At 45.1% G+C, this 26,220-nt stretch overlaps 1 protein-coding gene across 2 annotated transcripts; it reads right to left on the reverse strand.

Moving 5' to 3' along the window:
- Positions 1-1,794: 1,794 nt before the first annotated feature.
- CD59 (CD59 molecule (CD59 blood group)) lies at positions 1,795-26,220 on the reverse strand. 2 transcript variants are annotated; one of them, XM_086341102.1, is made up of 4 exons: positions 26,184-26,220; positions 13,132-13,213; positions 9,060-9,158; positions 1,795-2,821 (listed from the first exon to the last, which is right to left on the reverse strand). In XM_086341102.1, exons 2-4 carry the CDS (start codon positions 13,193-13,195, stop codon positions 2,619-2,621), a joined length of 366 nt encoding a protein of 121 aa, XP_086197228.1. In that variant the 5' UTR covers positions 13,196-13,213; positions 26,184-26,220; the 3' UTR covers positions 1,795-2,618. The 2 variants fall into 2 exon arrangements, with proteins under 2 accessions (XP_086197228.1, XP_086197229.1); XM_086341103.1 differs by having other exon boundaries at positions 25,708-26,220.

The raw sequence follows: 26,220 nt of genomic DNA on the forward strand, positions 1-26,220 counted from the left end.
CACTGGACCCCCAGGGAAGTCCCTGTATTCTAGCCTTTGGGTCCAGACATCCAACCCTTAGCCTACGGCATGAGTCATAGCAAGTATCTGCAGAAATAAACCTCGAAACTTTAAGACTATTTATACAACCCTTGCTGATTCTGACTCCCAGCAGTGCTCTCCCTAGCTCCCTTTTAGCAGATTCTGCTTTAGAGAATGACCCACTTCTCAATGCACTCTGGCCCCAAAGTGGGCACAAGACCCAGGAGAGCAAGCAGACAGTCTCACCCTGGCATCTGAATCTAGAAAGAGAATTCTGGAACTTCCCAACTCCTGGCTTTTTTCTTAATTAAAAAAAATTTTTTTTTGCCACCCTGCGCAGTGTGCAGGGTCTCAGTTCCCCAACCTGGGACTGAACTTGGGCCACGACAGTTAAAGTGCTGAATCCTAACCACTAGACCACCAGGGAATTCCAATTCCTGGCTTTTTTCAGTCTGGTTGAATTCCTCTTCAAAGTTTCCCAAAATTCATTTCCTGCCTAAGTCAGTCAAAGTTTGTTCTTGTTCCTTAGAACTAAAAGGCACTATGAGATGAGCTGCTTTGCTATGGAATGGTCAGTACTTCCTCAGGCAGAAGTCCTATTGAGGAAAGAGTCACCCCGAGTTGCACTCTGGGTGAAGAAAGCTGAGCACCAAAGAATTGATGCTTTTGAACTGTGGTGTTGGAGAAGACTCTTGAGAGTCCCTTGGACTGCAAGGAGATCCAACCAGTCCATTCTGAAGGAGATCAGCCCTGGGTGTTCCTTGGAAGGAATGATGCTAAAGCTGAAACTCCAGTACTTTGGCCACCTCGTGCAAAGAGTTGACTCACTGGAAAAGACTCTGATGCTGGGAGGGATTGGGGGCAGGAGGAGAAGGGGACGACAGAGGATGAGATGGTTGGATGGCATCACTGACTCGATGGACGTGAGTTTGAGTGGACTCTGGGAGTTGGTGATGGACAGGGAGGCCTGGCGTGCTGCGATTCATGGGGTCACTAAGAGTCAGACACGACTGAGTGACTGAACTGAAGGAAAAACACTGAGTCAACAAGGAATGTAAAGCACCAAAGTAACGCTCGGTTGGGATGAGGAAGCCTCTATCTGTTCATGTTCAAGTAATAGCAGCCACAGAAGAAACCTTGTGCTAAGATCTCTTCTTTCAGTTGCTACCATTGGACATGTTGCATATGTTGCTATCCTTTTGGGCCAGTAACATTCGATGAGATTTTATTTTCAGAAAAAAAGGCAGGATTCATTTCAGTCTGTCCAGCACATCACAAAAACAAGGATTTTTTAAAAAAATCAAGAAATTTCACCTTTGTCTGTGAAAGTCAGGCTACGCTGTTACATTCAGCCAAGATTCTAAGCATACAAATATCATTAAGTCTACATTATTCACCAGTACCCACAAGAAAAAGGCAAAACTTTGTCCTCCTGAAAAGGTGGGCACTGTTTAGCAAACGGATAATGCTTCTGAAAGCCTCAGCATTTGTGATGATGCTAATAGCCCTTACCAATGTATTTTACACAATCTGTGCTGACTCAGCTAGGAGCCTACTGGCTGTGTGTTGGCAGGTAAAACATCCCTGCAGACCTGTTACTGTTCATGATGACATTTGGAACTTTCAAATCCTAACCCCAAAGGCCCCTCCTGTTCCATTAACACATTATACATGCACACATGAAGAGTGTTCCTACCAGGAACAGTTAAGATAAGCATACTTAATAACTGCAAGTCACATGTAATATGAACATAGAACATTGTCACATGAACATAGAATATTCAAATGTTTAGTTTTTAACTGTGTGTGACAAAGCCAAGACAGCCTACCATGTCAACAGAAAAGGTAGGGAGTGGAAGGGATAGTTTTAACACACTGTTCATTTATGCTACTGAGTTTTTCTAGCAAAAGACAGCAAAGCCAATACAAAATTTGAGAGACAGAGGAAAACAGATTTGAGCCACTGGTACCTCTTCGAAGACAAACCTTGTGTTTCCATGCCCTGACATCTGGAAAGCTTACCTCCTTCCCAGGCAACTGAGAATACAAGTCATTCCCACTACTCTTCTTTAAGAATTTCATTGTCCCTCACTGACAGCCCACATATGAAAGATGCATCATGCCTCCCTGGCAATACAGGGGCCATGAAAGGCGAGCATAAAGCATTCCTTGTGAGAGAGACTGCTGAAAAGGAGCCCCCTGCCCCAGCTACCCCAAAAAAGTACTGATCACACTAATTACATCCCAGGAACCAGAGGGAAACGTCTGAGGATTGCAGAGCAGCTCCTCAAGCTGTCCCTGCAAAGCTGACCCCACAAAGTGCAGAGTAAGAACCATGTCATCTCACTCAAATTACACGCGGTTCACTCTTAACTTTTTTCAACTCAAACAGGTCTTCTCTGCCAAGAGGACTGGTCTTCAGAGTCTTTCTGAGTTCCTCTATTATTCAAGTTGCTCAAGCTAGTTTTAGTCTCTCCCAACAGGGAAAGACTAAACAGGATCCAGTTGGAAAATAAAAAGCCTTTGGAACACAGCATCACACGAAGGAAGGAATAGATAGAAACAGGATATTCAGGAGAAGCCCTCCTGGCATAGATTTAGCGATAAAAGTGGCAGACTGCCTCCAGCAGCAGGGTGAGCAGCAGCAGCATCTTCTCGGATACGCTCCTCCCGCCACTTTTGTTACACAGGTTCTTCTGGCAGCAGTCATAGTGGAGCTCCTTCTCCCCTAAGGCTTTTGCAATGAACTCAAAACTGCATTCTTCGTACTTCCAACACTGGTGGTAAAATTTTAGCGGCACTGTGGGGAAACACATGCATACAAGGGTAAGCAATCAAGCAGGTAAAGCTCTATACCTGTCTTTGAATTCTCATATCTGGCTAAAAAGATGCAGGATCCAGCTCTGAATGGAACTTCTCCATGAAACCAGAGTCTCAGCAGAGCCAGTACAGTGGTGTGTGCATAGCAGGCAACAGGTGATCATACTAATGTTCAAGATTTACCAAGATTTTTAAATGCATGCCTGATTTGGCAATCCCACTTCTAGGATTTACTCTCTGAATGAAAAAGGGTTAAGATACATGCTCAAGAATGGTCATCGCACTACTATCTGTAGCAGCAAGAAACTAAAAGACAGTCTGTTAATAAAAAAAAGCACCTGAATAAATTATGGTAGCGGTTCCACACAACAAAGCTCCATGCAGATAAGGTATGTCATAGGACTGTGTGTTGACATGGGGAGTTTTAGTTTCTTTAAAAAAAAAAAAAATGCAGAAAAAATAGATAAATTGGACTTCATCAAAATTAAAAACTTTAGTGCTTCAAATAGTTAAAGAACACTTTAAAAAATTAAAAAGACAAAACCCACAAAAGGAAGAAAATGTTTACAAATCACACATCCGAGAAGAATGAAATACAACTGAATAATAAAAAGACAACCCAATTAAAAAATGGGCAAAGGATATAGATACTTCAAAGATATACAAATGACCAATAAGTGCATGAAAAGACGCTCAATATCATTAGTCATTAAGAAAATACAAATCAAAACCGCAATGAATATCAATTCATATCAACTAGGGTGGCTGTAATCAAGAAATTGGAAAATAATTTGTGTCATGGAATATTAGAACCCTCATATATTGCTTGTGGAAAGGTAAAATGGTGCAGATATCTCAGAAAAGTCTAGTATTTCCTCAAAAGGTTAAAAATAGTTTCCATATGACCTAGTAATTCTACTTCTAGGTAAATACATCACCCAAGAGAACTGAAAACTATGTTCACACAAAAGCTTATAGACCAATGTTCATAGCAGCATTATTCAAAACAGCTAAAAGGTGGAAACAAACCCAGATGTCCATTAACTGATGAACGGATAAACAAAATGTGGTATATCCACCTAATGGAATATTATTTGGCCATAAAAAGGAATAAGGTACTGTGATATATCCAATAACATGGGCGAATCTTAAGAACCTCATGCTCAGTGATAGGAGCCAGTCGCAGAGGACCACATTTTATGTTTCAGTTAACATCCAGAACAAGCAAATCCATGGAGCTAGAAAGTAGACTAGTAGCTGCCAGGGTGTGTGGGGAGGAGAAATGGACAGTGACTGCTAATAGGTATGGGGCTTCCTTTTGGGACCACAACAGTGTTGTGAAATTAGATAGTGGTGACAGTCATACAGACTTGTGAATATACTAAAGACCACTGACTTATATACTTTAAAATGAACTTTGGAACTGAGATATGTGAATCACATCTCAAGAGAAAAAAGCCTAGATGCAGAGCAATATGTAGAATGTGGTCCACTTCTATAAAGCATATGTGTGGGGCTAAATACATTAATTTTCTCTGGAAGGATTCCCAAGGAATTTAACAGTGTTACCTTCACAGACTACTATCTTCCATTTATCTGTTATATGTGGATTGAGATTTAAAATAAAGTCACTGGATGAATTTATTTCCAAAATATTTTAACTTCCTTTAAAAATCATTAGACTATTCAGTAACACAGGAAAAACTTTCCAAAAGAATATGCAGTTGTGGTGCTAATTTTTGCACAACAAAGGAAAATAAAGGCCAAAAGTATATATGCCAAGTATCTTCTAGTGGCATATGTAATTAAATAAACTATGTTAAGTGAAGAAAAAAAAGTGTTGAGAGAGAAGAATTATGTTAGATTTTCCTCTTCAAAAGTTACATTATGTGCTAGATGCTAGGGACACACAGATATATCAATAGAAGGCTGGTGCTTGCCCTGGTATCATTTTCTTTTCTTCTGCGTTGGAAAGATAAAAAATACAGATGCCTATTTTTTTTACGTAAGCCTTGTAAGTAATTTATCCAACTGCACTCACAGCTCAGAGCAAAAACCCCTAAGTTAATAACTGCAGCATAACTGTTCTGTACTCCCCTTCAGAGATGAGGTGCTGGCCTGGATTTTAATGAAGTTTGGTCAAGTGGAGGCCAGAACAAGTGTTCCAGTGACTCTGCTTATTTGGATCATAAGCATTTAAGAGGCTGCTTCTAACACTGTGCTAAAAATACTGTTGAATAGGACAAGTTACTGCCTTACATAATAATAATCAGACACTGGAACCAGGAAGGCATTAAAGCCACCAGAATGCTAATCTGGGAAGCTTAACAGCTTGAGGAGGGCAGATTAATTTTGTCATAATTATTAATAAATTAGTCATTTATTAATAACTGCTACCGATTAATCACGTACTACCTGTCCTGCAGTGAGCCAAGCATTTTACTTGAATGATCTTATCTGCATAATAACCTTACAAGAGAGAGCTTCTCACCAAAGCCACTATCAGAATGACCCGAGTAAAAGTGGATTACATCAGTCATTGGAATGTTGAAGTTCTCTCTCTGAGCACAGCCTCTCTACCCTTTTTTGAAGATTTGGTTCAAGTCTGCTTTTACCAAGCAATAGCCCCCAATTGCCTTAGGGACCCTTAAGTATGTCCCTTATCTGAAAGGCCATTTCAGCAATGACTGCTTGACACTGTCATCAGAGGCTCTGCCAGACTCCAAGTACATGGTTTATACTTCCAGGACCTAGCCAGGATGCCAGTAAACAGTGGCTGAATTAATACCTATCTGTCTCTCTTCTAGACGGCATCTGCATAGCACTATCATATACATTTCTCCTCTAACTGCCCTACTGACCTTGGGAGATAAGTATTCCCATTTCACAGTCTGAGGGTGAAATGTGGTTAAATAATTTCTAATGTACGCTTGGCCTTTGACTCATGTTTATGACAATATGCACTCTGTGTCTCCCAAGCTGATGTCAGAGCTGGAGGGGGATTTAGATGCTCTGTTAGTATCTGCCTAACTGTAAGGTCTGAGTATCTATATTTCAAGAACTGCTGCTACCACATGTCTAGCTGAAATTTTGGGACATATGTTCATGAGAAGAAGAAAATTATTACTTAAGATTCACATCATCCTTAAAAAAAATTGTATTTTAGAGTTTTAGATTCACAGCAAAATTGAGCAGAGTTCCTATATAGCCCCAATACCCCCAGCCACAACCCTAAACAACCTCCCTCACTATTAACATCTCCAACACCTCCATTTGTTGCAACTGATGTCATCATGATCACCCAAAGTCCATAAATTACATTTAGGTTCACTCTGGGTGTTGTACATTCTCTGGGGTTTGACAAAACATACGACATGTATCCATCACTATAGTATACTGGTTGCCCTAAAAATCCTGTGCTCCACCTATTTATCCTCTCTCCTCCCCACTTAACCCCTGGCAGTCACTGTCCTTTTTATGATCTCCTTAGTTTGCCTTTTCTGAAATATGTCGTTGGAATGATAACTGTACTTAGCCTTCCCAAAGTGACTTCTTTCAGTCAGAAATATGCAGTTTGCTTCATGTCTTGTCATGGATTGATACCTCATTTCTTTTTAGTCCATTCTCTGGACATACCACCATTTACTTATCCATTCACCAAGTTTGGGCAATTACGAATAAAGCTGCTGTAAACATCCATGTGCAGGTTTTTGTATGGACCTAAGTTTTTAACTCATTTGGGTAATGAAGTCAAGGAATGCAATTGTTGAATCTATGGTGAGGATACGTTTCGTTTTTTTAAGGAACTGCCAAATGGTCTGTACCAATTTACATTCCCAGCAGCAGTGAATGAGAGCTCTGGGAGCTCCATGCCCTCACTGGTATCTGGTGTGGTCGGTGATTTACATCCTGGCACTTCTAACAGACGTGCCTCACTGTTTACATTAACTGTTTTTAAAAGTGTAACAGTTCATTAGAAGATGAGTAAATTCTGGGGATCTAATGTACAGCATGGTGACTATAGTTAATAATGTGCTTAGCTGCTCAGTCTTGTCCCACTCTTTGCGACCCATGGACTGTAGCCCGCCAGGCTCCTCTGCCCATGGGATTCTCCAGGCAAGAATACAGGAGTGGGTTGCCATGCCCTCCTCTAAGGGATCTTCACAACCCAGGGACTGAACCCAGGTCTCCCATATTGCAGGCAGACTCTTTACCATCTGAGCCACCAGGGAAGCCCATGAATACTAAAGTGGGTAGCCCATTCCTTCTCCAGGGGACCTTCCCGACCCAGGAATCAAACTGGGGTCTCCTGCATTGCAGGCGGATTCTTTACCAGGGAGTTAATAATACTAGATTGTCTATTCAAAACTTGCTTAAGAGAATAGATCTTAAGTGTTCTCATCATACACAAAAAGGTAATAATGGGAGGGGGTGAATGTATTAATTAGATTGTGGTAATCATTTCATACTTTAAATATATACAGTTTTTATTTGTCAATTATACTTCAATAATGTTGGAAAACAATTAAAATGAAAGGTTAACCATTTAGGTAGGAAACAATAGGATTAGAGAGCTGGAAAAAAGATTTCAATTTCACTCTACTTCCCTCATCCCTTCTCTCCACCTCTACCATCCAACATACCCATTTCGTCAATAAAAAAACACAGGCAGGAAGAACTTACTGCTGGCAGGACAGAGATCTGAGCTCAAAGCTTCTAACTGCTAATCTAATACTTACTCTACACATAATACTGCCTTTATTATCTCATTGGGAAATTATACTTTTTGTTGTGGGGGTCCAAGAGACAGATGATCAGGGTTAAGAAGTAGGTCTCTGTGTTTGCAGATAACTGGTGCTCAAATATTTGTGGAGTGAATGGCTGTTCTCTCTGGGGGCCTCACTGTGCTTCCTACATTAGCTATGAATCAACATGGTCTTCCAGGTGAGGCAGAGGAACTGGCTCCCTAAAGAAACAAGGACCTCACAAGCAAGCCTTGGAATTAGAGCTGCATTCCAGGAACTAGTACCAAAATCAAGAGATACTCCTATTATTTACACAGGAGAATTCTAATTCATCCTGACTTACTCACGGATTTTTCCTTTTTGGGGGAATGAATCTCCCCCTTCTTTCTATCAGGTTTTTCTGAGCTTGTGGGTCTTCCAAAACTTTTCTGAGTTTACCTGATGTGCTCAGCATTCTTTGAAGGATGCTGGGAAGAATCTGCATAGAGAGTGTGAGTGAACGAACTTGAAGGGTGTTTTTATTTTTATCTCTTAAGAGATGGAAGTTGGGGGGTTTACCTTGTACACTCACTAAGCAGACCCTGAAACAGCCGCTCCTCACTTCACAGTATCTTTTCTACATGTCAATTCAATCCAGAACCACACCCAGCGAGAGTAGAGGGTATGATGTGGTTGGTTTCTTGCCTCTGCCTACCATTTCCTAAATTCTGCTTCAATAGGATTTATGGAGGAGGCAATTCCATAGTCTAACCAATTTGCAAAATGCAGATTTGACAGAACTTGTCAACGCAGGCCATTCCCCATCCCAAGCCCGTGAGTGCCTTGCTCTCTGAGGCCACTGAGCCTCGGTACCTGCTTTGCCTTTCTTTGGAACACCCTTCCCTGCTTAGTCCTCCTACTTCTATTTGTCCACTGAGCTCAGCTTGAGTCCCCTTAGGACTCTGCATATATTAAATTCCCCCCAGAATGATACACGAGTATAAGTAAATAAAGACATCTGTGACAGCTACACAAGCCTCTCACAATTTTCATTGTCTCCTTTCTTCATCTTTGTATCTCGAGCTCCTAGCTCAGGCTCTAGCACACGGCAGGCTCTCAAAAGTTTAGGAGGCAGCCAGTGTAGGTGTTATGAGAACAAGTGTTGGAATTGGATGGATTTCCATGTTCAAATCCTGAGCTGGTTTCCTTGACCTTAGCATGTTGCTTAATCTGAATCTCAGTCTCCTTGTTTACCAAATGGGAATAAAACATTAAACCAAGTGGTAGATGGAAAGCATTAAATTAAAAAAAAAAATGGAAAAACAAAACAAAAACAAATGGAAAATGTTTAGTGTCATATGCAACTGGTGCTATTAAATGGTAGCTATTACTTATTGAATACAAGTCTAACAAAAAAGAAGGTGGCACGGATTTTTCCCCAGGCTCTCTTCAACCCATTACACTCGGGCAGAGAGGGGAGGGGGAGGCTCTTACCAGCCTTAACGAAGAGACAAGCATCTTGATTATGTGAACAATTGACGACTGAAGTGCAGTTAACTTGGTTAATACAGCTGTAGCACTGCAGGCTGTGACCTAGAACCAGGAAGAATGACCGTCAGGACCTGGTAGATAAGCAGTGCAGAAGCAAGCCCACCATCTCCAGTAGTGCGGGTCAGAGGTCAGCAACCCACAGTGGGATGCCTTCCCACACAAACCTGCAGCAGACACATTTTTCGAAGTTCAGACTACAGTTCCAGCAGTGGTTTTACCGGACTCTGTGGTATGTGCAAAGGTAATGTCCAGGTTTCAAAACCCATTTAACTGTGCAACTGAGAAGCTTTCTCCTACTTTCAACCAAAAGTGATTAATCTGCAATGTTAATAACAGGTTGAAAGGAACCCATCAAAAGGATAAACAGAATTCCATAAAAACTTCTGAAGAACAGTTATGCTCTGACATCACATTCTCATGGACTGATCATCAGTATTTGGTAGTACCTATCTGATCTGATCTGTGTGAAAAGACATGTTCCAAGATGAAATACATTAAATCTATTACAAATCAGTATCAACACATGAACATTCGCAACTCATTTGATAGGGAACACTAATTTTTGAATCAGAGTAAGCAAAATGTTATTCTCCCAGAAAGAATTCCACTTTTATTAGTAGGGCTGTATCATAAAAAATTGTACTCAATTATTAATTTTTGAATCGTCAATTAAAAACTTACAGAAACTTGTTTTCTCTCTTATTTATACAAAAGCCTACAAAATACCCTTGGTTTTTGTCTCTTGGCCTGCAAAGCCTAAAATATTTACTACCTGGCCCTCTACAGAACAAGTCTGATGGCCTCCGGGATAAGGCATCCTCAGTGTGGCTGTTCCCTGCTAAGGGACTAGCCCATCACCAAAGCAAACACAGCCAAGGGACAGGCAGCAGCCGTGTATCTTAAACTCACAGGGGTGAGCAGGCATTGCATAGCGACACTGAACATAAGGGCTGGTTCATATCAGAACCAAATGCCTCTGGTTCCCCAATTTGAAAAATGACCACCACTCCCATTCCGGTCTTAGGATTCCTCTTTGGTGGCTACACTTCAAGTTTCACTGAATTATTTTCCCTTTGTTTTATGTCCCTTTGTGACAGGACAAAGATGAGCCATATTCCACATTTGCCATGTAATCAGTATTTGGCAGTACCCATATGTATGAGAAGACATTTTCAAAGATGAAATATGTAAAGTGTCATAGAAGAATGGCATGGTGAAACCAAGACCAAAATGTGGGTTTTAGCACCCCAGAGCTGACTTTTAGTCCTAAGGCTGTAGCCTGGGTTTATCACCAGGGAGAAGAATTTTCAGAAGGCCAGAAGAAAGCGGCTCCTCACTTTCTGAGCACAGTCAGGAGTGATGCTATGCTATGCTAAGTCACTTCAGTCGTGTCCGACTCTGTGTGACCCCAGAGATGGCAGCACACCAGGCTCCCCCGTCCCTGGGATTCTCCAGGCAAGAACACTGGAGTGGGTTGCCATTTCCTTCTCCAATGCATGAAAGTGAAAAGAGAAAGTGAAGTCGCTCAGTCGTGTCCGACTCCTAGCGACCCCATGGACTGCAGCCCACCAGGCTCCTCCACCCATGGGATTTTCCAGGCAAGTGTACTGGAGTGGGGTGCCATTGCCTTCTCCTAGTCAGGAGTGAAGCTCTCTATAAACATCTTAAATGACCACGTCTGTCTTCACAGGTGTGAAATCCCAACTAGCAGAGGACCCTCTGATTTGTGAAGGTTCCAGGTTAAACTTTGAAATATCAGCCCCCCAAACCCCCTCCTCCTCCATTTTGTTTGCAAATGATAAGACAGATGTCTGGAGAGGAGGAATGACCCCATCAAGAACACTCAGAGCACTGCATGCAGCAGAGATGACGCCAGTCCCTGGGTCCGGGGCCGGGCTCTGCTGGCCCCCTCTGCCTCTGCTCTGCCAGGCTCAGTGCTTGCCACGCCTGCGTGAGAGGGGAGTCACCGTGAGAAGGGACAAAGATGCCAATTTTCAACAATCTTTCCCTGCTCCAGAAGTGTGTCCACCTGGTAAGAGGAAAGAGTTTAGAGGGAGAGGATACTCTTGCCTGGCTATCTGAGAGGGCCATTTGGAAAGGCTGCCCATGGGAGTACAGTTTCTCCTGGCTACAGCCAGAGTTCATTTGGCTTCTTGACAAACCTTCGGACAGAGGAAAGAGAGCTCACCTTTGGAACTTCTGTGAGGCAGAAATATTCACAGCTAACACTGTGTTCAAATATTTAAACTTTCAGTCTTCAGAGAACTGCTGTTAAGAGGCAGGCTTAAGGACTGCCATCCCCATTAAACTAAGATGTTAACTAACTTGTCAAAAGGCAGACAGCCCTTAAGAGGAGAGCTGGGACTTACACCTACACGGTCAGTTCTGAAGCCCATGCTTGGTTTATTTACCATGATGTTCTTCTAACCATCCTGAGTGAAAAAGAGAAGGAACCAACCATAATCATGGAGAAAACCAGGCCAGGGGCAAGCAATAAGTCAGAGGATGGTTGTTTGATATTCCAGCCACTTAACCAGGGTGAAGTGGATATTCTTCACACTCCAACTCCCTCGGGAAGGACCTAAGTGCCCCCAAGACCTGTCACAGAATGGCTAATGGCACCAAACCCAAGCTCCATAAACAAATGTAGACTGTTGGAAAGAGGGTGTGACCAGGTTATTCTTTTAAGACTTTTTTGATGTGGATCATTTTTAAAGTCTTTATTGAATCCGTTACAATACTGCTGCTGTTTTATGCTTTGGTTTTTTGGCTATGAGGCAAGTGGAATCTTAACTTCCCAACAGGGATTGAATCTACACCGCCTGTATTGGAAGGCGAAGTCTTAACCACTGGACCACCAGGGAGGTCCCCCAAGCTATTCTTATTACAGAAAATTCACTGGGTAGAACTGTGACAATAATGTATGTTGTAACACAGTGACTATATTACGCACCACCTTGGCTAAGATCAACAGTGGGGAGGAGGGCGGGGAGGTCATGACTTCTGCTCCAACGTGACCTTGGGCTAACTTCTTTGCTTCAGTTTCCTCAACTGTAAAACGGGCCTAACAGCGCTGAGCCCTCAGGGGATGGCTAAGGATTAAATGACATAGGGTCTGGTACATAGTAAGTGTTCACCGTATGGAAGCTGCTAACGCTGTAAGCTCTGACATGCTCCAACACACAGATGACTCTGTACTGTTCACTACACGGCTACTTTCTTTTCCGTCTCCTATCCCTGCTCCTCAAAAAAAAAAAAAAAATAGTAATAATTTTTTTGTTGTAACATGACAGAGGCAGAAAATGACCTCTGATTTTTATAATGAAGCAAAGTAAACACAGGTGTTCCTACTGTTAGAGGTAATGAGTATCTCCAGGAGGGGGGAAGGGGTAGGCTGGCGAAGGAAATAGGTGCAGACACTTTGATGAAAGGCTTATTTGGGTTTGAACTGTGCCTGCAGCGCTTCAGTGCGATATTTTACAAACCATTTCTTTAGGCCTCAGTCTTGTCATCTGGAAAGTGGCAATAAACAGCCCCTGCTCCATAGGATGGATATGAGGATTAAATAAGTAGATAGTGTTAAGATGCTGAGAACAGTGATTGGCTCATGAATGCTGTGGGCAGCAGCTACTGCTGCTATAACCACAGTACCCTCGGCCACAGCAGTGTCACATGGGAGCGCCCGGGGTGGCCGCTGAGCTCAGCACTCTGGGTCGGCAGCCCTGGCTGCTGGCAGTGCGAGGGGTGAAACTTAAGAGGCTGTGTGTAATCTCTTCCCCACAAAAGCAGCTCTGTCACCCAGGATGAACTGTAACTCAGGAAGGGGCTTCGCCGAGGGCAGGGCTGTAACATAGGAAGGAGCAGTCATATCACCCTGGACCTGTAACACTGATGGCCAAAGAACCGAAGCCTGGCCCGGGTCTGTGGCACCAGCTTGGTCATCCTGAAGCCTAAGAAAAAGTTAGGGTGGAAGCAACCTACATGACCCAGATCCAAGTCCCTCTGGACCACTCACCGAGTTGGCAGAGGACAGCCAGGAACAGGAGCCCAAGCACGATGTACCCTCCTTTGCTTGCCATTGCGACCAGCTACAGAACCTGGGAGGAAGGAACACAAAGCATTGTCACAAACCAACAGGTGATTGCCGGAAGGCCTGGGGGCTTCCGGAAACACAGGAAGTAGAGAGCAGACGGAGAAAACAGGGAACCTCAGTGCCAGGGGCCCTGAACCAAGTGTGTTCTTTGTGGGGGCAGTCCTCGGCCCCTCCGCAGTCGAAGACCTCAGCTTGCTGAAGAAATGCTGTCAGGCCTGGTGGGAGAGGTGGCTGCAGGGAGACATAGCACACAGGGCCCACCCCAGCCCTCACCCACAGTAGCCGTGCACCTTTGCAGGAACTCAGTCCCTCTGAGCCTCAGTGTTCATGACTGAGCAGTGGGACAGCACTGTCTCCTCCATCAGGGGCACTGACTCCAATGGTAAAATGTACAGAATACCCAAGGCAGCGCCTGCAATTCGAGCTCTGCAGGCCCCACCTCCAGCTGCTGGCTGAGCTGAGCCCAGCAAGCATCACTTTTCCAGGCCATGCCACTAAGTGCATCACACCAAAGGGGTGACTCTGGGGGACACCAGCAGGCATTCAGTGGCAGAACATGGGGCAAAGGCTTAGTGCACTGAAGCTCTGGCTCCCCACCTTGGTAAGTGTGATGGGGACACCTCCTCCTTTACTCTGAAAAGTAAGGGCAGGTTCCAGGTAACTCTGCTGTCTGGTCCCTATTCCGTTAATGCTTAGAGGTGTGGCAGTGAGCATCAGGGGAGAAGAGGGGAGGGCTGAAATGCCTCAAATCCTCCTTTCACTTGAGAAGGAAGCCAAGCCACAGGGCGGTTTTTAACTTAGCCCAAGTCCCAACCATAAGCAACAGATCTAAGGAGTCTCCCGACCCCATCCCGACTTCCCTGAGCAACAGGGAGGTGATTTCTGCCCCAAACCAGGGTGGCTCCACATTCTACTCTCCTGAGCCCCACAGGCCAGGACCTCTGTCTGGCAAACAGATAGGGTTCTTGGTGGGTGAGCCCTGCCCCACCCCACCCCACCCAGCCCTCCTCTGAGTTGGAGGTGGGTGGTGGGGAGGATGGGACCAGGAAGGGTGTTGCCTAAAGAAGATGATATTGAGGAAGCTCACGCCCAGGAGACAGAAAGGTCATATTCTGATGAATGGGGAAGCAGGAAGAAAATCTAACTGGGTCTGGCCTTTCTTTAAGGCTGAATCACCCTCATTTCCCTCTGGGGTCTTCAAAACCTACCATAGCCTATATGCCCACTCCCACCAGGCTGACCCTCCCCGGGGGGCAGCTGCCCAACACCCCAGTGCAGGGAGGATCTAAGGCTGCCCAAGGCTAGTGGTCATAAGCTCAGACCCGGACATACTAAAGCCCAGCTCTCCCACAGCTACCGAGCCTCATTGTCTCATCTATACGTGGGTTCTTCCCCACATGGGGAGATGTAAGATAAAACCAGATAACTATGTGCTTGACACAGTCACAGGAAAGTGGTGGCTATTGCCACTTCCTGCCTCACTCTGCACACACACACACACACACACACACACCCGCCCCCCACCACCACCACTACTGTAACAGGAGAGAAAGGGGCAGGGCACAACTTTTGAAAGAATGACATAGCCCAAGGACACAACATAAACTGATTAGAATCAAATGGGACCAAGATGGCAGACAAGACTAGACCTCGATCCTCAACCAGCAAGTGAAACAACACACCCAGAGGTGCCATGTCAGTGCCAGCTCAGTTCAGTCGCTCAGTCGTGTCCAACTCTTTGCGACCCCATGGACTGCAGCACACCAGGCTTCCCTGTCCATCACCAACTCCCAGAGCTTACTCAAGCTCATGTCCATCAAGTTGGTGATGCCATCCAACCATCTCATCCTCTGTCGTCTCCTCCTCCTGCCTTCAATCTGTCCCAGCATCAGGGTCTTTTCAAATGAGTCAGTTCTTCGCATCAGGTGGCCAAAGTACTGAATTTTCAGCTTCAGCATCAGTCCTTCCAATGAATATTCTGGACTGATTTCCTTCAGGATGGACTGGTTGGATCTCCTTGCAGTCCAAGTGTGGTAGGAAAGGAGACCCCTTCCAGGGCCCAAAACTGGGCTCTTGTCTAACACTCGGAAATGAACTGTCCGAGGAAACACATGTGCTGACAGAGCAAGAGATTTTATTGGGAAAGGGCGCCCAGGAGAACCGCTCTGTCACGTGGCTTGCAGTCTCGGGTTTTATGGTGATGGAATCAGTTCCCGGGTTGTCCTTAGCCAATCATTCTGACTCAGAGTCCTTCCTGGTGGTGCATGCCTTGTTCAGCCAAGATGGATGCCAGAGAGGATTCTGGGAGGTGGTTGGACAGGTGGTCTCTCCTTTTGACCTTTCCCGAACTCTTCTGGTTGGTGGAGGCTTACTAGTTCCCTGTTCCTTACCAGGACCTCCTGTCCTAAAACAACTCATGCAAATGGTTACTGTGGTGCCTGGCCAGGGTGGGTGGTTTCAATCAGTGTGCTTCTCCTAACACAAGGGACTCTCAAGAGTCTTCTCCAACACCACAGTTCAAAAGCATCAATTCTTCGGCACTCAGCTTTCTTCACAGTCCAACTCTCACATCCATACATGACCACTGGAAAAACCATAGCCTTGACTAGATGGACCTTTGTTGGCAAAGTAATATCTCTGCTTTTGAATATGCTATCTAGGTTGGTCATAACTTTCCTTCCAAGGAGTAAGCGTCTTTTAATTTCATGGCTGCAGTCACCACCTGCAGTGATTTTGGAGCCCCCCCAAAATAAAGTCTGACACTGTTTCCCCATCTATTTGTCACAGAGTAATGGGACTGGATGCCATGATCTTCGTTTTCTGAATGTTGAGCTTTAAGCCAACTTCTTCACTCTCCTCTTTCACTTTCATCAACAGGCTCTTTGGTTCTTCTTCACCTTCTGCCATAAGAGTGGTGTCATCTGCATATCTGAAGTTATTGATATTTCTCTCGGCAATCTTGATTCCAGCTTGTGCTTCAACCAGCCCAGCGTTTCTCATGATGTGCTCTGCATATAAGTTAAATAAGCAGGGTGATAATATACAGCCTTGACGTACTCCTTTTCCTATTTGGAACCAGTCTGTTGTTCCATGTCCAGTTCTAACTGTTGCTTCCTGACCTGCATATAGGTTTCTCAAGAGGCAGGTCAGGTGGTCTGGTATTCCCATCTCTTTCAGAATTTTTCAAAGTTTATTGTGATCCACACAAAGGCTTTGGCATAGTCAGTGAAGCAGAAATAAATGTTTTTCTGGAACTCTCTTGCCTTTTCAATGATCCAGGGTATATTGGCAATTTTGAAGTGGTCAAACAGGAGATGGCAAGAGTGAACATTGACATTTTAGGAATCAAGGAACTAAAATGGACTGGAATGGGTGAATTTAACTCAGATGACCATTATCTACTACTATGGGCAAGAATCCCTTAGAAGAAATGGAGTAGCCATCATAGTCAACAAAAGAGTTCAAAATGTAGTACTTGGATGCAGTCTCAAAAATGACAGAATGATCTCTGTTTGTTTTCAAGGCAAACCATTCAAGATCACAGTAATCCGACTCTATGCCCTGACCAGTAATGCTGAAGAAGCTAAAGTAGAATGGTTCTATGAAGACCTACAAGACCTTCTAAAATTAACACCCTAAAAAGATATCCTTTTCATTATAGAGGACTGGAATGCAAACGAACAAAGTCAAGAGATACCTGGACTAACAGACAAATTTGGCCTTGGAGTACAAAAGGAAGCAGGTCAAAGGCTAATAGAGCTTTGCCAAGAGAATGCATTGGTCATAGCAAAGACCCTCTTCCAACAACACAAGAGAAGCTCTACACATGCACATCACCAGATGGTCAATACCAAAATCAGATTGATTATATTCTTTGCAGCCAATGATGGAGAAGCTCTATACAGTCAGCATAAACAAGACCGGGAGCCGACTGTGGCTCAGATCATGAACTCCTTATTGCCAAATTCAGACTTAAATTGAAGAAAGTAGGGAAAAACACCAGAGCACTCTGGTATGACCTAAATCAAATCCCTTATGTTTATACAGTGGAAGTGAGAAATAGATTCAAGGGATTAGATCTGATAGAGTGCCTGAAGAACTATGGAAGGAGGTTCATAACATTTCCAAGGCACTGTTCAAAGATCAGGGAGTGGGCAGTGGCCCAAATCCTGGAAATCTCCACCCCGTCCCCAAAATGGTTGGAATAATCCTCCCACTCATTAGCATATGAAATTACTCAGCCTATAAAAACTAACCACCCCAAATTTCGGGGAACACTCACCCTCTGCGATAGCCCACATTGTGTCTGCAGAGTGTGTTTCTCTCAGAATCTGAATAAATCTACTTCTTACCTATCATTTTGTCTCACTGAATTCTTTCTGCAATAAGACATCAAGAACCTGAGCTTCGTTAGGTCCTGAAACCATGTACCATGGGTTTTGGCTGGGTTTGAGTCCCAGCACATGAGTTCAAGTCCCAATCTGTGGTAAATGGATTCACAACCACACCCAGACTTTCTGCCCTAAGTCATACAGGCATGTCCATACCTCCTGGCCTCTCCGGGGAGTTCCCCTCTTGTTCCCTGAACCTGAGAGATGGGAGGCACCCTAACAGATCAGGGTCTCTATGTGCTATGCTATGCTATGCTAAGTCACTTCAGTCGTGTCCGACTCTCTGCGACCCCATAGACAGCAGCCTACCAGGCTCCCCCGTCCTTGGGATTCTCCAGGCAAGAGCACTGGAGTGGGTTGCCATTTCCTTCTCCAATGCATGAAAGTGAAGTGGCTCAGTCGTGTCCGACTCTTAGCGACCCCATGGATTGCAGCCTAACAGGCTCCTCCATCCATGGGATTTTCCAAGCAAGAGTACTGGAGTGGGGTGCCATTGCCTTCTCCTTAACAAATCAGGAAGAGGTCCCAGCCCCTCTGGCTGGCACCCAACGCCCCTGCAGTGCTTTCTGCCTGGAGCCAGATGAGTCAAGTGAACAAATGATAAGTGTTCCCCTATCCCTGGACCTCAGTCAGTGACCCAGGCCCAGCACACCCCAGCTCCCAGCCTGGTTCCTTACACGCAAGGGCGTTTGGGTAGAAAGGATAACTTAACACACTCACACAAGCCTGGGGCTGGGAACAAGTGCTACAAGAGAACAGGAGAGAAAGGCATCCATCAGAGGTTCCCAAAGAGGGAGGCAGGGAGTGTCAGACTCTTCCTAAAAGCTCTGCAATAGCTGCTTCCTCAGGCAGCCCCACCAGAGGAGGAGGGAGGAGGTCACAACCTCTAGGAGACTTCCTTCCAAATGGTCCTTGGCATGAATAGCACCACCAAAACAAATAAACAGGGTGTGGTGCAGAGAACCCACCCTTGATGAAAGGGCTGGAAAAGAGTCGGACATGAACTGAACTGAACTGAAGAAAGGCTTATCTCTTAACAAAAGCAGCAGAAACTGCACAGTGAACTGGTTCAGGGTCAGGCTTTCTCATTGACCGGTGAACAAAGCCTTGGATATTTCTGGCTCTGCCACTTCTTGCTGTGTGTTACTCAACCTCTAGGCCTCCCCTCTGCATCCAGGACACACGGGGATAAGCACACACACTGCACGGCACGGTGCCTGGCCGAAGGAGAGGCCAGGAGGTGTGGACATGCCTGTTTGACTTAGGGCAGGAAGTCTGGGTGTGGTTGTGAATCCATTTACCACAGATTGGGACTTGAACTCATGTGCTGGGACTCAAACCCAGCCAAAACCCATGGTATGTGGTTTTAGGACCTAACAAAGCTCAAGTTCTTGATGTCTCATTGCAGAAAGAATTCAGTGAGAGACAGAGTGATAGGTAAGAAGTAGATTTATTCAGATTCTGAGAGAAGCACACTCTGCAGACACAGACAGAGTGTGGGCCATCACAGAGGGCACAGAGTCATGGGAAGTCATGAGGTTCCCAGAAGAAGAAGCTGGGCAGGGAAGGGGCATTGGGCTGAGAAGAGTGGAGAGGGTAGACAGAAGGTAGCATCAGGTCAGAAAGCTGGACAAACACTCTGGGCTTGGATGAGCAGAGGAGATCGCAGGCCCCAAGCCTAAGGCAGCCCGCAACCATATGGGTTGGATGGGGACTGTCAACAAGATTGAGCTTTAAGTCCACAGGACTGGCTGGGAGTCACAGTGGATGTTTCCATGACTTGGATGCAAGAGGGCAAAGACGGCAGAGAAAGGAAGTGGTCAGTGTGCAGATGCTAACATTGTAGTATTGTTAGGGGAAGCACACTGATTGAAATCGCCCACCCTAGCCAGGCACCATAGTAACCACTTGCATGAGTTGTTTTACGGCAGGAGATTCTGATAAGGAATACGGAACTAATAAGCCACCACCAACCCGAAGAGTTCCGGAAAGGTCGAAAGGAGACACCGTGTGTCCATCCACTTCCGGGAATCCCTCTCGCTAGCATCCATCTTGGCTGAGCGTGCACCACCAGGAAAGACTCTGAATTAGAGTGACTGGCCAAAGACTACCCGGAAACTAATCCCATCACCCGACATTGCGAGCCACGCGGCAGAGCTGTTCTCCTGGGTTCCCTTACCCTAATGCTCTCCACCCGGGTGCCCTTTCCCAATAAAATCTCTTGCTTTGTCAGCACATGTGTCTCCTAGGACAATTCATTTCCGAGTGTTAGACAAGAGCCCAGTTTGGGGCCCTGGAAGGGGTCCGCCTTCCTGCAACAGTATTTGAATCAGAAGTCCAGGTCTTCATTGTTGTTGTTTAGTAGCTAAGTCCTGTCTGTCTTTTTTGCGACCCTATGGACTCTAGCCTGCCAGGCATCTCTGTCCATGGGATTTCCCAGGCAAGAATACTGGAGTGGGTTGCCATTTCCTTCTGGGAATTGAACCTGCATCTCCTGTACTGCAGGTAGATTCTTTACCACTGAGCCACCAGAAAAGACAAAATAGCTGATTGTCTTAAAGCTATTTTATAAATGCCCCTAAAATGCTGACAATAGTTAACACTAAGCAGGATTATTTATGATTTCTTATTTCTTTTCCTGACCCTCTACTCTTTACCATACTTCCCCAAATATTCTATAAAGAGACAAGCATTGGTTTTATAATCAGAAATAGGAAAATCCACACATTAAAAAAATTTCCTTTTTAGTAGTCATCAATCACTTATCTCGGAGAAGGCTATGGCACCCCACTCCAGTACTCTTGCCTGGAAAATCCCATGGACGGAGGAGCCTGGTGGGCTGCAGTCCGTGGGGTCGCTAAGAGTCGGACACGACTGAGCGACTTCAGTTTCACTTTTCACTTTCATGCATTGGAGAAGGAAATGGCAACCCACTCCAGTGTTCTTGCCTGGAGAATCCCAGAGATGGGGAGCCTGGTGGGCTGCTGTCTATGGGGTCGCACAGAGTCGGACACGACTGAAGCGACTTAGCAGCAGCAGCAGCAGTCACCTATCTTCTGGCAAATCTGTTTCAGCATTAAGAAAGAGAACTGAACCTCAAGGCTTAAAAATCTTCCCCCTAGTAAGTGTAGATCATATGGTAGGTGAACCAACAGAGCTACCATGACTTTTCCAACACACCCAACCAAACACTTAGATGCAAGAAGCATGCAGAAGACCTCATCATGCCTTTCTCAACATTTTAAGACTCATTTAAGCAATGGATTTAATTATTAGAAAGAACCTAAAGTCATTCTGAAAAGGGTCCACAGGATAGGATGGGTGAGCTTACTGGAAGACACCATTTTGCAGTGGTAGAACACATTTGGTGCCGATCTTAGGAAATGTGGAGATTTTTCTGGGTGGCTCTGAAGTTGACTCTACAAGGGAATTGCTTCAGGGACAAGTCAAATAGGCTTTTCACTAGAAGAATAAGTAACAGTCAAGGATATATAAGCATTGTTTCAAACAGTAAGAATTTGGTAACACACATGTCCAACAAGATGATGAGTAAATTATGGTCCAATTCCATGGTGGGGAACTATACAGCCATGAAAAGTAATAGACATGAAAGGCTATTCACAAGGTATTAAGAAAAAAAAAGCCAGTATAGCTATAATTTTATTACTTTTTCTTTAAAATACACACATACATACACACACCTTTAAAAAAAAGCTTGGGACATCAACTTTTCCAAACATTTTGGGACATGTGATGAACAGCACGGCAGAATTATGAGCAGCTTATTTATACTTAAATATGTTTTCTTAACAATGAATATTTTTCAGAAAGAGCTCTCAACAAAGAAAATATTTTAATGTACTTCTGTGTCATTTAACTTGCAGCTTAAATTTTTATTTTTCTAACATTCTACCTGATTATTAAAAATACATAACAGCTTTCAAAATTTGCTACATTGAAGTAAAAAGTATTTCCTATATATATGGTCTCCTAGGAATAAAAATAGTTATTTTAGTCACACCCTATATTTGGGGGGGTAAAAAATGAGGCTTTCAGGATTTTCTAGTAGTTCTGAAAGAGAGACCCATATTCTAATCCCACTTTGCTGTCAATTTATATAACCTTAAAGCAGTCAACTCCTTTACTTCAGTTTCTAATTCGTGACGTGATATTGCTTTTATAGAATAATGAAATCTAAGACTTGAGGGTTTTAAAGCTCAATATGGGCTAAAATGTTAATGGCACTTAAAGGAACAAGCAGATAAATGCACACACAATCCTGGGGTTACTCCGTGCTGGCCTCAGACCTCGCCTGGAAATAATATTTTTACAATTAGGTGCCAGATTTCTTAATTTCTTCCAGTTTATCAGGACATCAAAATAAACAGCTGTAAAAGCCAGGAGAAATGGGTGGGAGAAATCAGGGCTGTTCTGTTTGGAAAAGTATGGTCAGAGACAGTAAGCATCTTCAAACACGGTAAGGGCCACCAAGGAAGAGAGGGACAGGTTATTCCATGTAATTTCCAAAGACAGCATTAGGATCAATTAGGGAGGCATTCTGGGCTTCCTAAGAGAAACTGCTCACTATCACCCCACTTCCTCCTCCCTCCCTGCCATGTGCCAGGCACTCAACAAAGTGTCAGCACAGATGGAAATCAATTTCCTTGGTGAAATATGAAAAACTCTCCATCACTTAGAAATGTTCACATGAAAAGAACACTGATCAGAGATGTTGCAGAAAAGATGCCAGCAGAAAGCAGCAAAGGGTTAAAACTAGAGCTTCTCATTCTACAATAAAAACCAACCCAATCATGATTTATTCATTTCCATCCACCTGAGATGTCAAGGGAAGCTAACAGTAGCAAGGCGATTTACAAATACAGGCATCCCTAACCGAGTTCCTAAAGATGTTTTGGGTAGCCAGTTTATGGACAGTGCAAGCCTATATTCCATTATTTTACAGAGGAAAACAAAGACACGCAGCTGTCCATCCAAAAACCCCAGCCAGCACCCTCAAATATTTATCTACCTATTTAAACAATCCAAATAAATTTGAACATAAAACATTTAACCCGCCAATGACCCAACAAACTTAAGGAATTCATTGTGGGTATATTTACTCTACAAAGTAAGTTCGGTCCTGACACTTACCCCCCAGTCATCTCCACAGTGACCATTTATGAGCCCATGTAAGCTGAGCAGCTAGACACTGGGGTGCAGTGATTGCTAAACCAGGTAAAGCCCCATCTCAAGAACCTTACAGTCTAGTGGAGGTGGATACCAACTAACACTAGAGACTAGGTAGAAAATAAAATAGGGTACCAGTCCTGGTTCTCTAGCTTCAGTGGGCATCAGACTCATCTGGAGGGCTGTTAAAACAGATTGCTGGGCCTTGCCCCTAGAAGTTCTGATTCTGGAGGTCTTGGGGGGTGCCCAGGAATTAGTATTTCTAATCAGAGACTACACAGACAACTGAAGAAAGAGTGAGAAGGACTTTGCCTACCCATGGGGATTTTGAGGACAGAGCACAGGGGTCACAGCTGAGGCATACATGTGACCTCCAGAAGTGAAGAATGGTCCTCAGCCGACTCTCAGCCAGGAAGTGGCACCTCAGTCCTCCAATCACAAGGACTGTGCCACGCCAACAGCCTGAATGATCAAGGGGACAGCTTCTCTCACACAGTGCCCTCAGAAAGGAACCCAGCCCTGCTGACACCTTGACTTGAACCCAGGGAGGCCCAGGTCAGACTTCTGACAGATGGAATTGTAAGACTAATACATTTGTGTTGTGTTAAGCCACCAGCTTTGTGGCAGTTTGTTTCCACAGTAATAGAAAATGAATACACCAACCTCAGAACTGGTACGTGGCATAACCGCGTTTAAACCCAGGCCTGACTTCTTAACCACAGTTAAACTCTCTGGCGGGGAAACGTCTTGTGAATTCAGCTTCTGAAATAAATTGGTTGAACAGAGGCCACCAGAGAAGAGACTATATGAGGGCAATACTGCCACAAGATTCACAGACTCCCAGGGGCACACTTAGTGTTCCTAGGAGCCTGGAGCCTTGGAGGCTGATGATCTTTAAGGCTAAAGGTACTTTCAAAAATCAAACCCAATGTTCCTATTTTACGGAAATTAATGGAGGCCCTGGGAGATGAAAGTACCTGTCCCAAGGCAACAGGTTAGTTGCAAAGCCACACTGCGTGGATCTTGCTTCTATTTATCAAGGGCCGGTGGTGACGTAGTGGTAAAGAATCCACTTGGCCAATGTGGGCGACGCAAGAGATGTGGGTTCAATCCCTGGGGTGGGAAGATCCCCTGAGGCAGAAAATGGCAACCCGCTCCAGGGTTCTGGGCTGGAAAAATCCATGGACAGAGGAGCCTGGTGGTTTGAAGTCTGTGAGGAAGTCAAGAGTCAGACACATCTGAACACAGCACAGTAGCTCACAAGTAGCTCAAAGTAACACTACCTGGAGGCTAGTAGTGTTGGGGGCTTGGGGCTTTGCCTCTTTATCACCTCGGACACATACAGCCAGGCAAGCTGAGTCACCTACACAGAGATCACTCAGCTCAGAGAAGTAATTACATCAGCAAGTAGAGACAGACAGAAAGCCACCATCATAATGAACAGCCCCTCCCAGCTACTCTTGAGCTCCCACTGCCAGAGACAATCATCTCAGAACTCTCTAAACCCACAAATTTGCTGCTTCCTCAAAAGGAAGGGCCAGTCCTGTGATTTGTTCCAGGAACAAATCTCTAGTTCTTTAAAGAGGGCCCTCATTAGAGGGCCGCCTCACAGCCCTGCCCTTTAAGGTAGTACATGTAAGAGCCAGCTATGAAGGTATTTCACAAAAAATATGGGGCATAAGTAATAACACATCCTGTTTTGGAAAGCCTCAAGCACCTCTGGGCTAGGTTTTGTTTACGGCAGTCTGGTTGGCCCAGAATTTTTAAGGCATTTCTTTTCAAGAACTTGTACCTGCAGCTCTCAAAGCTGAATTCCACTAGACACCTGCTTGCCTCACTCTAATATCCATTTTTATTTGGATTTTATTTTACAAGCTACTCAGCATAGTGGGGTGTTTTCCTTACAGTTCCCTGTTTGAAAACACAGAAGCCATAGTTTCATACATTTGGTCCACAGTCAGGCAATTCCTTTGATCAACATTCTGAACTGTGTGTGCCTTCCCTGGAGAACTGGGAATAAGCTACCCTCAGCGAGGAACATGGGGATATGAACTATTAACAGCCACATTTGTTCTCCACTTATCAGGTGCTACAAATTATCTCATTTAGTTCTTACTACACCCTGGTGGCGCTACTGGTAAAGAATCCACCTGCCAATGCAGGAGACCTAAGAGACTCGGGCTCGATCCTTGGGTCAGAAGATCCCCTGGAGTAGGAAATGGCAACCCACTCCTGTATTCTTGCATGGAGAATTCCATGGACAGAGGAGCCTGGAGGGCTGCAGTCCATGGGGTCGCAGAGTCGGACACGACTGAGCGACTTCACTTTCACTTTTCACTTTCATGCATTGGAGAAGGAAATGGCAACCCACTCCAGTATTCTTGCCTGGCTGTAACAAGAGTTACTGCAGTTGAGAGTGGTAGGCAGGTCTCCGCTGGGGCCCCCTGGTATCTTTTAAAAGTTGGCCAAGAAGAGGATTTTTAAAAGAATCAGCTGGCCACAGCAAGAGGCACTTTTAAAGTGGACATAAGGCATTACAAGAAGGAAAAAAAGGAAAGCACTGGTCAAAAGCAAAACCGGAGGAAGCCTCCTGCCCCACAGTCTTCACAAGGTGCCAACAGGCCACTCTGCAATTTCAAAGAAGTCACCCAACTACTGCCAGGGTGAGTCACCAATCCCATCTCTTCTTCGTGTGGGTAGCGGGCTAAAGGGGAGAACTCACATGCGTCAGAGGAGAAATACAACGTTACTTGGTACATTTCCAGGATCCATGGAGAAAATCACTACTTAACGTCTCCTTAAAAGTCAGCCGTCAGACTCCAAGAAGGGTGCGGCCCAGGCCGGCCCAAGAAAACCAACATCGTACTTGAAATGTCTAAGTTACGACCCCACCTTACTTTTTAAAATTCAAAATTCAGACCTCCAGGGTAAGAGAAGAATTTCCAGACACTCAGGGATGTGGTTATAACCTCCTTTCAAGGTGCGATCTGATTTGCCTAAATTGCAAGCGCTTCTTTTCAGAATCGAGGTTCGGAAGGTATTCCCGGGGCGGGTGGCGGCGGAATACAGGGTGGGTGGGTGGCGAGGGCGCGCGGAACAGGGAATGCGTCAGCTCCCTTCTCGTTGCAAACAAAAGAAACTGGGAAGCTTATAGGCGCGCCGGGAACCCCCGGCGCCGGGATGCTGCGGGACGCGGGCGGAGGGAAGGACGCGGGCAGAGATAAAGGCGCCGCAGCTCGCCGTCCCCCAGCGCGGAGGCCGGCGTGGGGTAAGCGCGCCAGCTGTGACCCTCCAAACCCCTCAGTCCCGCGGCCCAGTTGCTAGAGCAGCGGCTCAAGTGTCTCAGCGCCGGGCTGGGAGCGCGGCTCCGCGAGCCTCCCGACACTCCAACCTTACCTAAAAGCCCCACGCCTCCGCTTCAGCGCCACTGAAC

Source organism: Bos grunniens, chromosome 15 (genome assembly GCF_055505025.1).
Source record: "Bos grunniens cultivar Pamir isolate PY7600 chromosome 15, Bosgru_T2T1.0, whole genome shotgun sequence".
Classification (NCBI taxonomy): domain Eukaryota; kingdom Metazoa; phylum Chordata; class Mammalia; order Artiodactyla; family Bovidae; genus Bos; species Bos grunniens.